We start from the raw sequence: 12,772 nt of genomic DNA on the forward strand, positions 1-12,772 counted from the left end.
TGGATTTTGAAGAGGAAAAAAATGCTGAAGAAGAAAGAAAGACTGAGGAAGAGGAAGTAGAGAAGTTGTCAAAAAATTTTACAGTGAAAGGATTATTAGCTGGATGTTTTTCTAAACTAAGCCAGGGGCTTCAGTTGCTTGAAAACATGGACCCAAACACTGATCACTTTGCTAAAGTCAGTAGGCAGATTCCGGAAGCAGTGGGATGCTACCTTGAAACATATGAAGAAAAAAAGAAAAGGATCATACAGACAATTCTCACTAATTTTCTGACAAAAAAAACACCATCCTCAATCTCAGGAATAATCCAGATGATCTAGAACCTTCCACAAGTGGGGTTATCACTACAACTGACAATGCCAGTGTTGTCCAACTCTTCTTCATTATCAGAGTAAATTTTTATGATTTGTGTATTTTTTTTGTATGTATGAATTATTAAAATATATTTGTAAGTTTATATGTAATGTTTCCAACCCCCAAAGGCAAAGATTGGATTTATAAAGATACTGATAATAAAAGGCAGTAACAATGACAGAAAATGACGTATTCAACTTACTTTAGAACCGACTTAACGACAAAGTCGTCGGAATGGAACCCCATCATAAGGCAGGGACTACCTGTATTTTGGTGTACAAAGTCCTCCTATGTTTTTATGATTTGACACCTTGTAGACTGAAAAGTATTTACCTTTCTAAAGTATATAATTTCCAGGTAGTTCCTAGTGAGGAAAGATATTTCATATCCCCTATGTGATTGTGCTCATTAACACCTGTAAGTATAAAACTGTTATAATAAAAACCACAGTGATGAGTTCAATTAAAAAGCCAATTTCGCTTTTCTATATTGACTTTGGAAACCCTGGTGGTGTAGTGGTTAAGTGCTATGGCTGCTAACCAAAGGCTCAGCAGTTCAAATCCACCAGGCGCTCTTTGGAAACTATGGGGCAGTTCTACTCTGTCCTAGAGAGTCGCTGTGAGTCGGAATCAACTCGACGGCACTGGGTTTTTATATTGACTTTAAAATGTCTGCTGCTTGTATTTATTAGCTGTGTGCAGTGCTGGGGAGTTTGAGTAGCATACTCTCCAAGGCCATTCCAACTGGTTTGAGATTTCGTAAAGAAGAGAGTCCTGTCATAGAGACAGCGAGTGATTACAGAAAGCCTATGGTGACTCCACTCATCCTTATTCCTAGAGATTTCAAGGAATCTAAGTCAGTCCGGATACCCCAGTGTCTTCAGCCCCAACTATTGTAGGGCTGTTTTTTCTTGTTTAATTCACTTTTATTTAATTTTTTTACATACAGTCTTAAAAAATCAAGGAGTTAATCAGTATACAGTGAAAAGTTGTTTTCCTACTCATATTCCCCCATCTACCCAGTTCCCACCCCTTATACATAGCTTTGTACATGTACAGCAGATATGGTATTTGCTCCCTTTTCTTTTTATACAGTGTTCCTTACCTTGCTTTTCTTTCTTTCAAAAAGAGAAAAAAGCATAGTTCATAGACTTCTCTGAAAATTTTCCAAAGTTTCATAGTATTCCATTGTACAGATATACCACAATCTATTCATCAGACACCGTTGATAGACATTTAGGTTTGTTTCCAATTTTTTGTTAATACTTACAGAATTTGCCCATGTGACAGTACATTCTGCAGTCAATCTTAATTTTGTGGGACTGATATAAACAGGAAAGCCTTGGCTCTGCTCAAGAAGTTCAATTTTAAATGGTTTATCTTTATTCTGAGATGAACCTTGAATTATTGGAGAAAAACAGAGAAATGATCTTATCAAACTTTGGAGGTCAGTAAAACTATACCCATTTTTTTTAAGAGGCAGCCTTAATTCCTTTTTCTTCCTCCTCTTACCACCAGCCCAGTTAGTCACTAAGTGTTGTGCTTCTTCCATCCTGTTACCATGTGTATTTGTACCTTTTCCATTCCCATTTCACCATTTTATCCAACCTACTTATTTACCCTGCACTCAGTCTTTTCTGCCCCCTAATTGATCCTAGTACCAGTAATGGCTAATGTTTATCGAATACTTCACTGTGTATGCCACTATGTAACTGCTTTTCATGTACTGACCATCTTAATCCTCTCACCTTCTCCAAGATGTTGGTAATATTTCCCTTTCTCAAGTAAGGAAATTGAAATACAGAGATTGTGTAGCTAAGTGGTGGTAGAGTCAAACAGCTGTGAGATAATGGTCCCTGTTCTTAAAAAGTTAATGACCTAAGTAGAGGAGTTAGGAAACCATTCCTTTAAGCTAGAAATGCTATACTAGCCCACAGAAGGCAAGGGAAAGAGTGGGATAGAGGAGATGGAGAAGATTTTTATAGAAAAGAGGGGCGTAGGATACTGTGAATAAGTGGTTTGACAGCATTCCAGACGGAGAAAAATAATGAGTACCCTGGAAGAGAGACTGAGTGTGATTAGGTGGTAAATGCTGCCAGCCCAACTAGCCCTGAGCTATTGCATCAGATTCATTTGGAAAGCTTTTAAAAAATACTGTTGGTTCCTGACCCCACCCCTTAGCTTCTGATGCATAGCCAGGTCAAGGAACCACTGGCTAAAGGAGGAGGAGGGTATGGGGTGACTAAAGCAGAGGATGTGTTTTCTGAGAAGTGGTAAGACATGAGAGTAGATGATTGGCACCAAATTATGTTAGGAGAAGCCAGGCTGGGGAGTTCAGGGTTGAAGCAGTAGAGAGTGAGTCACTAGGCAGATCAGCAGAGAGATGCGTTAAGAGCATTTGTAAGTAGACCCTCCTGGCACGATGTGCAAGAAGGGAAGGCTGCAATAGGAACTAAGCTAGGAGACAGTTACAGGGATCTAATAGTCATATTATCACTATAAGAGTTATAAAGAGAAGTGGACATTTTGTTGGGACTGCTTTGTCTAGAAATATGTGGTCTGCAGACAGAAGGTAATTATTTAGTGATAAAAATAGTAGTATTTGCTTTTTTTTTTTTAACATCTCTCAGCAGTGTAGAGGACACAATTAGAGGAGGCAAGAGTAGATACGGGAACATCAGTTGAGAGGCCATTGAATTAGACCAAAGAAGAGGTGATGGTAGCTTGGGCAAGTGTGGTAGTAGAGCTAAAAGTGAACAGATATTTAGGAGATAAAATTGACAGAAACTTCATGATAGATTAAATAGTCAGCAAGAGACAACAAAAGATGTCCAAAACCAAACCCACTGCTGTCGAGTCGATTCCAACTCATAGCAAACACATAAGGTTTCCAAAGCTGTAAATCTCTACTGTAGCAGACTGCCACATCCTTCTCCCACTGAGCTACTGGTGGCTTTGAATCACCAACCTGTTCTGTTCAGTTAGCAGTCAGTCACTTTAAGGACTGCATCAGCAGGACTCCCAAAAGGTGTCAAAGTTAACCCTTAAATTTTCAACCTAGGCAATTGGATGAATGGAGATCAGTTTGGTGTGGGCCATGGAAGGATGGACCAGGGGGAAAGCTTATAATTTTAGTCTGAGATATCTTTAAGATACCCAACTGGAAATAACAGAGAGGGCCAGTGGTTCTCAAATAGCAATATGAATTCATATACCATTATAAGGCCAGGCCAGACCTTTAGAGATTATTTACGTCTGGGATGAGGTTTGGGCATCTGTATTTTTAAGAAAGGAGCCCCTGGGTAGTGCACGCACATGGTTTATTTACTTGGCTGATAACCAAAAGATGAGGGTTCAAATCCACTCAGAAGCACCTTTGGAAGAAAGGCCTGGCAGTCTACTTCAGAAAAATCAGCCATTGAAAACCCTCTGTAGCAGAGTTTTACTGACACATGGGGTCACCATGAGTTAGAATCAACTCAATGGCAACGGGTTTATTTCAAGAAGCTGCCAAATGACTCTCACGGACAAAATTTAAGCACTGTTTTTGCGAAGAAAAAGAATATTGATGTAGGTAAACAGCTGGATATTTGGGTCTGAAGTTCAGAGAATCTGGGCTGAGTATAAATTTAGGTGTGGTCTGCATATAGAAGGTAATTGAAGCCACAGGTGAGGATAAGCGTGTGTAGAAGAAGAGAAGGGATCTAAAATTGACCATAAAGAATTATAAAATTTAAAGACCAAGAAAAAAGAGTATTAGAAAGAAAATGAGGCAATGATAATACCACAAAAGACAAAGGAAGAAAGTGTTTCAAAAGAGAGAGAATGGTCACCAAAAACAAGGCCTTAAAATTACCCATTAAGTTTAACAGCATGAAGCTGTCATAGTTGACCTTTTTAAGATCTGCTTTGAATGATCATGGAGATGGAAACCAGCTGAGGAGTGAGTGGGAGGTAGTGAAATGTAGATCGCAAGTATAGAAAACTATCAAGATGTCACCTGTCATGATAAGGACAGAAATAGGGTGATAGCTGGAGAGGAAAAGGTTGAGGGCGAGATTTTTGCGTTGTTTAAAGAAAGAAACTTGACCATGTTTAATGCTTATGGAATTGCACTAATTGAGAAGGGAAGGTTGAATATGTAGGAGAGGATGGTGGATAATATGTCTGCAAGAGTGATGGAGTACAAAGCTCAAGTGGAGAAACTGATCTTAATTACTAAGGGAGCACATTTAGTGTAACAGGAGGGAACAAGGAAAGGATGGACATGGATATAAAGGAAATAGAACACTAATGCACTGATGCTGTAAATAATGCAACTTCGGTGGCCCTAAGGTACTGCTTTAGCTGTTCTGAGGAAGTGACTGGGGCTGGATCAGAGACCACGTTCCTTTCTAGCCTGCTCTTGGGCCAGCTCAGCTCTTAATTGGACTTCGTCTCCTTTTGGCCACTCAGGCAATAGAAGAATAATGGTGGTGGTAGTTATTAGTTGCTCTGAAGTCAATTCCGACTTATGGCAACACCGTGTATGTCAGAGTAGGATTGTGCTTCATAGGATGTTCAAGCCTGTGACCTTTCTGAAGCAGATCACCAGGCCTGTCTTCTGAAGTGCTTCTGGGTGGGTTTTGAACCACCAGCTTTTCAGCTAGTAGACGAGCACCTAACCATTGGTGCCACCCAGGGACCCAGGCATTGTACTAGGTACTTGATACTCAGGATGAGAGGAGATGTGGTTGCTACAAGGAGCTTGGAAAGACCAACATCTACATATACACACGTACACATCTTTCTCATCTATGCATTAGAGTAATTGTCCATTTTGTCTCATGTAGGTAATTTTTTAAAGGAGTATAGTACTCAAGGGTAGCATTCTTTACTTTTTGAGCTATGACTTAAGAGGATAGTTTTAGTTCAAGGTTTAAAGATTATCTCAGGGCAGTAGTCTTGGTGATTCCTCCAATCTCAATAGGTCCAGTACGTTTAGATTCTTTGAAAATTTGAAGTTTTGTTCCACATTTTTCTCCCTTTCTATCAGAATCTATATACTGTGTCCCTGACCAAAACATTTGGTAATGGTAGCAGGGCACCATCTAGTTCTTCTGGTCTCAGGGTAGAGGAGGCCTTGGTTCATGGAGACAATTAGTCCTGTAGTCCATTTCCTTCTCTGATTTTTGGTTTTCCTTTCTCTTTTGCTCCAGACAAATAGAGACCAATAGTTGTATCTTAGATGGCTGGTCTCAAGCTTTTAAGACCTCAGACGCCACAACTCACTGAACTAGAATATTGAACATAAACTTTCTGAACTATATTATGCCAATTGACTGAATTGTCCCATGAGACTATGACCCTAAGTCTTCAAACCAAGAAAACTAATCCCATGAGGTGATTGGTTATGTCTAAGAAGTATCGGTATCTGTAGCCCCTGTTTGCTTTATACGTGTGTGTGTGTGTGTGTGTGTTTATATTTTGGTTGTTGTTATAAGATTATAGATAACATAGCATTTACCAATACCTCTTTTTTCTTGAGTACATCTTAGCAGCATCACCTACCCTAGTCAAGGTCTTCAGTACTTTACCCATGTTTGGTGCTACCTTTCCCATCATCATAAACGAAAAGTGGCTACTACTACAGGATGATTCTCCCTCTTCCCTCCCCTGCCCCCAACCCCTGGTAACTATCAATGAACTATCAATGGTCTCTGTATATATACTTACTCTTATCATTTCCTAAAAGTGAGATCATACGGTATTTGTCATTTTGTGATCGACTTATTTTGCCAGCATTGTGTCCTTCAGGTTGACCCATGTTGACAAGATGTATCAGGAATTCATTTTTCTTTATGGCTGAGTAATATTCCATTGTGTATACATGGATTCTTAGAGTCATGATTTTTATCAGATTCTCAAAGGATTCTGTTGCCCCCGAAATATTAAGAACTACTGTACTATTAAAACCTTCGTCTAATAGGTTTTAGCCTATTTGAGCACATTTAGATTTCCTCACTGGAGGAAAGGGAAATTAAAGGTGTAATACTTCACAAGTGTACTTCTTTAAATTATTAATACACTTTTCAAGCTGATAAATATTAGAATGTTTTTATGCTTACCTAACAATATTATAATCATGCTTCAGTTTTTGTTACAAATACATTTTTGTCTTTAGTACCAGGACCCTCTGGTGACAATGGCATCAGCATTACCATGATCTTGATGGCCTGGATGGTTATTGCAGTGATCTTGTTCTTACTGAGACCTTCTAATCTAAGAGGATCCAGTTTACCTGGAAAGCCAGCCAGTCCTCATAACGTAAGTGTTGTGGATTATAAAGCCTTTTTTGGTTGGGGGCGGCGGGGTGGTGGGTCATCTGGGGAGGGGGAGGTGTTCGTTTTGACTAAAATATCTAAATTGGCAAAAGGAAGATTTAACTCATGGAGTGAGTTTTTCCTGTTTAGTCCTAGTAAATCTTGAAGCCCCAGTGGCTTAGTCTGCATGGAGTTATATATAGAAGCACAAACCAGTAGCCCCAGAATAATTTTAAAACAAAGTTCAATCTTTACCCACATGAGAAATGTCAAAAATGTCTCCATTCATAACCCACAGCAGTTTTTCTCAAATCCCAGTCCTCCATTCTCCAGTTTTATTCACCTCACAGTTGATCCCTTGCCTCTCATGCTTCAGGCTCCCTAAACTCTCTTATTAGCTCCAGCTCAATTGTTTTTCCCTCTTTTCTCTCCCCTTCTGTCTTAGCTATTAAATACAATAGAGCCACTGAGCCTGTCAGGCTAAATCCTGTTTTCTCGTATCCTATTTCTCTCAAACCCATTCTTCCAGTTCTGCATCACAATAGATCAACTGAGCTGGCAAAAAGGAGAGGTAGGAATCATTAATGTTGATAAATTTTGATAGTCGCGATTATAACCATTTTTGTTGTTATTGTGTGCCCTTAAGTCAGTTCTGACTCATAGCGACCCAATGTGACAGAGTAGAATGGCCCTGTAGGGTTTCCTAGGCTGTAATCTTTATGGGAGCAGGTTGCCAGGTCTTTTCTCCCATAGAACAGCTGGTGGGTTCAAACCACTGACCTGTAGGTTAGCAGCCGAGCAGTTTAACCATTGAGCCACCAGAGCTCCTTATAACCATTTTTGGAATCTTCTAAAAGAAAAAAATGATGAAACAACCCAAGAGAGATTTTAGTACTATTTTTAATGGAACTTCCATTAAAGGATTACTTTTAACTCTTTTCAGAACCAGTACTTAATTTTTTTTCTTTTCCATTTGATTTAGATGTTATCTCTTTAAAAATATTTCCATGATGAATTCATTTGTTGAACACCTAACTATCCCACTAATTCTCTTCTCAACCTTCACGATGTGGGATTTCTAATATGTTGTTAATCTTAGAAAAAAGTTCAGTTAGTCTAATTTCTTATATAGGGAGAAGCAAATGGGTGATGTTAATTGGCCAGTGCTTTGGTCTTTTTGAAGAGTAGAACATCTAGATAAGTAGTAGGATGACTTTAATTAAGAAGTAAAGCATCATTAGAACTATATAGGAGCCTTGGTGGTACAGTGGTTAAGAGCTTGGCTGCTAACCAATGGGTCGGCAGTTCGAATTCACCAGCCACTCCTTGGAAACCCTATGGGGCAGTTCTTCTGTGTCCTGTCGGGTCGCTCTGAGGCAGAATCAACTTGATGGCAACAGGTGTGGTGTTTTTTTGTTTGTTTGTTTTTTGGTTTTAGCACTATATAAAAGGACTTAAATTTATTTTGCTTTTTCTCGAAGAAGGGGTATTCACAAAACAGTTTGCATGTTGTCTTGATAAAGTGTTTCTTCCTTAGCCTTTTTTCTTTTTATGTACGACTTGGGGTCTTTGAATGGGCACACAGTTAATGTGCTTGGCTACTAACCTAAAAGTTGGAGGTTTGAGTCCATAATAGAGGCAACTCAGAAGAAATGCCTAGCAACCTACTTCCAAAAAACCAGCCATTGAAAACCCTATAGAGTACGGTTCTAGTCTGACACACATGGGGTTGCCATGAGTCAGAATCGACTCAACGGCAGCTGGTTATGTACAGCTTTATTGCTTTCGTGTCAAAGAGCAACTTCCTTAATGTTTGGATCTAAAGTAATCCAACTTAATAAGCTGAATTATAACCCATTGAAGGTGACAGAAATGCAAGATAACAGTCCTCTGGACTGTAGTTTATTACAAACCAGCGGTTCTAGGAATAGTCCCACTGCCCTAGGAATAGGCAAGAAAATGTATTGACTCTAATTTCAAATAGAAAAATTAGGAACTTACATAGCATGTCAGGGTAAATAAATGGAATCTTGCTGAAGATTCCTAAAAACTCTTACATTTCCTTTATAGTTCAGATGCATGCTTTTGCCAAAACCAGTTCAGATGGGTTTAAACAATAAGTGGCTTTATTGGTTTATGCAATCAGAAAATCCAGAGATAGAGTAGGTGTTTGGAATGATTGATTCAGCAAGTTTAACTGTGTCATCAAAGACCCAGTTTCTTTCCTCATGCTGTCAGCTTCATTCCAAGGTAGGCTCCCCTTGTCGTCACCGGACGGCATCAGTAGCAGCTGGAGCCACGTGCTTCCTCACTGACATTCTGTTGTGAGAAACAGCGTAAGTCCCTACCTCTACTTTAACTGCACTACTCAGCGATTGACTTTGGCAAGAGGGATGAGATTACCTTTATTGGTTTAAAGGCCACCCCTAGAGCTGGCAGGGAGAGCTGTCATATCAGTGTTAAAACAATTTCCCTTTATTCCATACCACAGGGAAGAATGGGACAAAAGTTGGAGGGTTGTAGTGTTAATCTGCTGTTCCCTTATGTAAAAACGAATGAAAAGTCCAAATAAGTACATGGTTTGGGATGGGAAGGTTGGGGGCATTGCTACTCAGTTCTAACTGTGTGTGTTAGATTGGTAGCACTGGAAATAAAGTCAGTCCGTTCCATAATTTATCTTTTTCTAATGCCAGGGACAAGATCCACCAGCTCCTCCCGTGGACTAACTTCGTGAGATGGGAAGTAAAAATAGCTAAACACCTTGCACGACCAAATGAACGAAGATGACCAGAGTACTCTTAACCCCATTAGAACTGTTTTTCCTTTTGCATATGCAATATGGGATGGTATTGTTTTCATGAGCTTCTAGAAATTTCACTTGTGAGCTTATTTTTGCTTCCTGTGTTATCACCATTCCCACTTACAGTATATTTGAGTAAATGATATTAAAAAAAAAGTTACATGGGGCTTTTTTTGGTTGTCCTAAGCCTAAACATTTCACTCATTCTATTTGACTGTGATAATTTTTGTGATGATTTCTGGACTGATTGAAGGAAATTTGAGATCTCTGCATTTAAATATTTTAAATAGTTTTGATAGGCTTTAAAATTGCTTTTTTGCATAAGATATTTATAAAGTTATTTGGGCTTGTCTGAGATTGTATGAAAGAAAATTAGAACTATACTGTATTTACGTTTACCATGATAGTTTATTTGTGGGTGGCTGTTTTCTCTTGCCATTGGGACTGTGGTGGCCTTCTAAATACTTTATAAATTTTAGCTGAAATCTGTATGATCCACTACAGGTGGCTTATGTGGCTAGAATCGGAGAAGAAGTGAAATGGTTGCTAAGTTTTTTACTCCCGTTACGAAATGTCTAATGTTAAGAAAACTTTAAATAAACATGATTAATCAATATGGTGGATGTTTAACTGCCCATTATATGATACTTGTAATCCACTGTACACTAGCCTTATAAGGGTTCGTGAAAGCAGGAGAAAAATTAACTCTTTCTGCCTTTGCTGGGTATAATCTATACAGTAATAATTTAAGCTATAATTTATTTGTTAAAACTAGTGCCTCTCAGGAAGTTTCTTTTCTGTTCTGACACTTCCCTGTTAGAATGAAACTCTTTTAGAGTTAGTTTAGGTTACTGAAATTTGAATCCCTAGTACTTATTTACCCTGTGTTTTTATTTGAAGAAAAAATTTTGAGTCCTTTGTTATTGTTCTGATGTTAAATTTTTTTTTTTTAAGTGAATTCTTGGCTTACTCCAAGGGAAAAGGAAGAAAATTAGAATCAAGGATCTTTTCCTCACCCTCTGTCTTCGTAATGGGATGGACTGGGACAGGGATGAGCGTTAATATAAGTAAAGTTTTGAAATGTATAAAAAACTAAAAGGTTGCACTGTTTTGCTTAGTTTGAAAAAAATGAATACAGATGGCATAAAAAATGTCTGCATGACCTTTGTGGTTATGGGATTTTTCCTAGCAAGTGATTACAGATGACTTAATGTGGGCTAGAAGATATTTTGCTATCAATGTAAGGGTTTTCCCCCCTAGATCAGTCTAGCTTTTCATTGTATAGATCTGAGAAATTACTTGTATGAATTGAATAAATTTCTCTATATCATTGTACTGTTTTAGAGTCTCTGATACACTCATGGAGTATTCTTTTTCCTTCACTATGATCACATTCTTGGCCAAAAGAGCATCATTTCATTATATAATTCAGTACTCATTGTTTCATTCCTCCTTGTGTATCTTGGCTTTGAATTCAACTTCTCGAAATAATATAACCAATTCTTAATTACTTATGCTAATAGGATGGCAACATAACACAGGTAAGTCAGATCCTGGATAAATGAGCACCACAGAGAAAAAGGTTTTTCTTCTTGCTGTCGCCTACTGGAAGCCTTCCCAGCTATAGCTGGTAACATATTTAAGGCAGAAAGTGCAGGAATAGCATAAAATCGAGCTACATTCTGATAGCATTCCATTTTTCTGCCTTTGCCCCCTGAACTTTGAAGGCTGGCCCCTCTATCCTAAGTCTGTTCTCTAAGCTGCTAGAAAAACCAATCACTGGCAGAGATACTGATGTGTACACTGAATCCATAGCTCACAAATAATTGAGAATTGGTTTTGGTTTAAGAAATGGCCATAACATGGAAACAGAATGTCTGGTGTTAGCTAGAGGCCGGAAAATCTGGATTCTTATTCTTAGTCCTTCATTTCTGTCACATATACTTAGTTGACATTGTATGTAGGATTTCAGCCTTTTCTTATAGGGACCTACTTGCTTAGTAACAGAAGTTCTTATTTCAGTGAAGTATTTAGTCTTGTTTTTTTTTTTTTGCTAGTAAAATTCCTCTGCATTCCGGAAAAAGACAGCATACTGCACATAAACTATTCTTGTTAACCTAACTAGTAATTTATATTGTTCTATTTAATCTTAAAACTTCTACACGTGGCCTTTTTATTGAGCACATCATTACGTGGCTTATAAACATTCACCTGAACCATGGCTACAATCTTTTTAAAATAATTTGGAAAAAAGAAAGCTAAAACTCCACATTTTAATTACCTTTGACTTTTAAACATTCCACAAATGCCGTTAAGAGTTTATTTTGTTGTAGAGTCATTTAATGTTCTTCTATGCAAAATATTTTTTGCATTCCATATGGAAAAAGTTAACATTGGAAGTGTTTATAGTAAATGACGTTACCATGTAGCTATCCAGCCACTATCCCATGGGGCAGCGAGACAAATTTTACAACTCGTAGAGATTTTCTGAAGTAATTATTGAGTACAGCTCTTCCATGGTTACTTTTATGTCTTCGTGGTATATGATGTGATAGTGTTTATGGGATTATAGATATCTTGCACTTCCAAAAGAACCGTGGGAATCACTCTGAATAAAGCTAAAATTTGGTCAGCTCAGCTTAAGACATAATACAGCAACTCGAAGAAGGAAAAATGAAGAGTTTACAGTTAATGATTAAATTTTTGTTATTGCAATGGGAGGTTTAGTCTTAACATTATAATATTTCTAAATGAAAAATCATATGTATTTGTTATACCATGTCTGATTACTGTGTTAAAAGCAGAAGTGGTCCTGTGATATGCTAAATGTTAATTGATGTTTTTAAATGTTTAAATCATGCCAAACAAATCATTTCTGTGCCATCCAGGGTTTATTGTTAATCTTTTCCTGAGTACTTGGATTGGGATAAAGGGCTTGTACTATGCACTTTTTATTAATGAATAAATAGAAAACGTTAGTAACACTCTTTGTTTTCTGTTTGGCTTTCATGGGAAGAGAAGCAAACATCTTTAGCTTAGTAAAATGTTAACATCCTTCGTTAAACTGTTCCTTTAGAAGACTTCTTACCCCTTAGTAAAGATATTCCTTACAGAGTTGTAAGAAAAATATTTATATAATAGCAGGTAGGACCAGGTATTCAGAAACAGAGCTTGTTAGACTCTAGGAAATTAGATTGCAGTTACTTTTCTTTGTTTTTTGTTTTTTCTAGAATACAGGGACAAACAGACATTTGAGGGAATAATACCCATTAACATTAATTTGAGCAGACATATATTACCCAAAAGCAAGGCTTCAA

The 12,772-nt window shown here is 37.8% G+C and overlaps 1 protein-coding gene across 2 annotated transcripts in view; it reads left to right on the plus strand.

Moving 5' to 3' along the window:
* Positions 1-10,486, plus strand: part of SMIM14 (small integral membrane protein 14) — a 69,921-nt gene extending 59,435 nt beyond the window's left edge. The window contains exons 4-5 of one of the 2 annotated variants that reach the window (XM_049886977.1): positions 6,517-6,659; positions 9,349-10,486. In XM_049886977.1, the coding sequence (XP_049742934.1) occupies positions 6,517-6,659; positions 9,349-9,381 (176 nt within the window). In that variant the 3' untranslated portion in view covers positions 9,382-10,486. Of the gene's footprint in view, positions 1-6,516; positions 6,660-9,348 lie in introns of those variants that run through there. The other variant, XR_007517745.1, reaches the window with a different exon arrangement.
* The last annotated feature ends 2,286 nt before the right edge of the window (positions 10,487-12,772 follow it).

This window comes from Elephas maximus, chromosome 5 (assembly GCF_024166365.1).
Source record: "Elephas maximus indicus isolate mEleMax1 chromosome 5, mEleMax1 primary haplotype, whole genome shotgun sequence".
NCBI classification, from domain to species: domain Eukaryota; kingdom Metazoa; phylum Chordata; class Mammalia; order Proboscidea; family Elephantidae; genus Elephas; species Elephas maximus.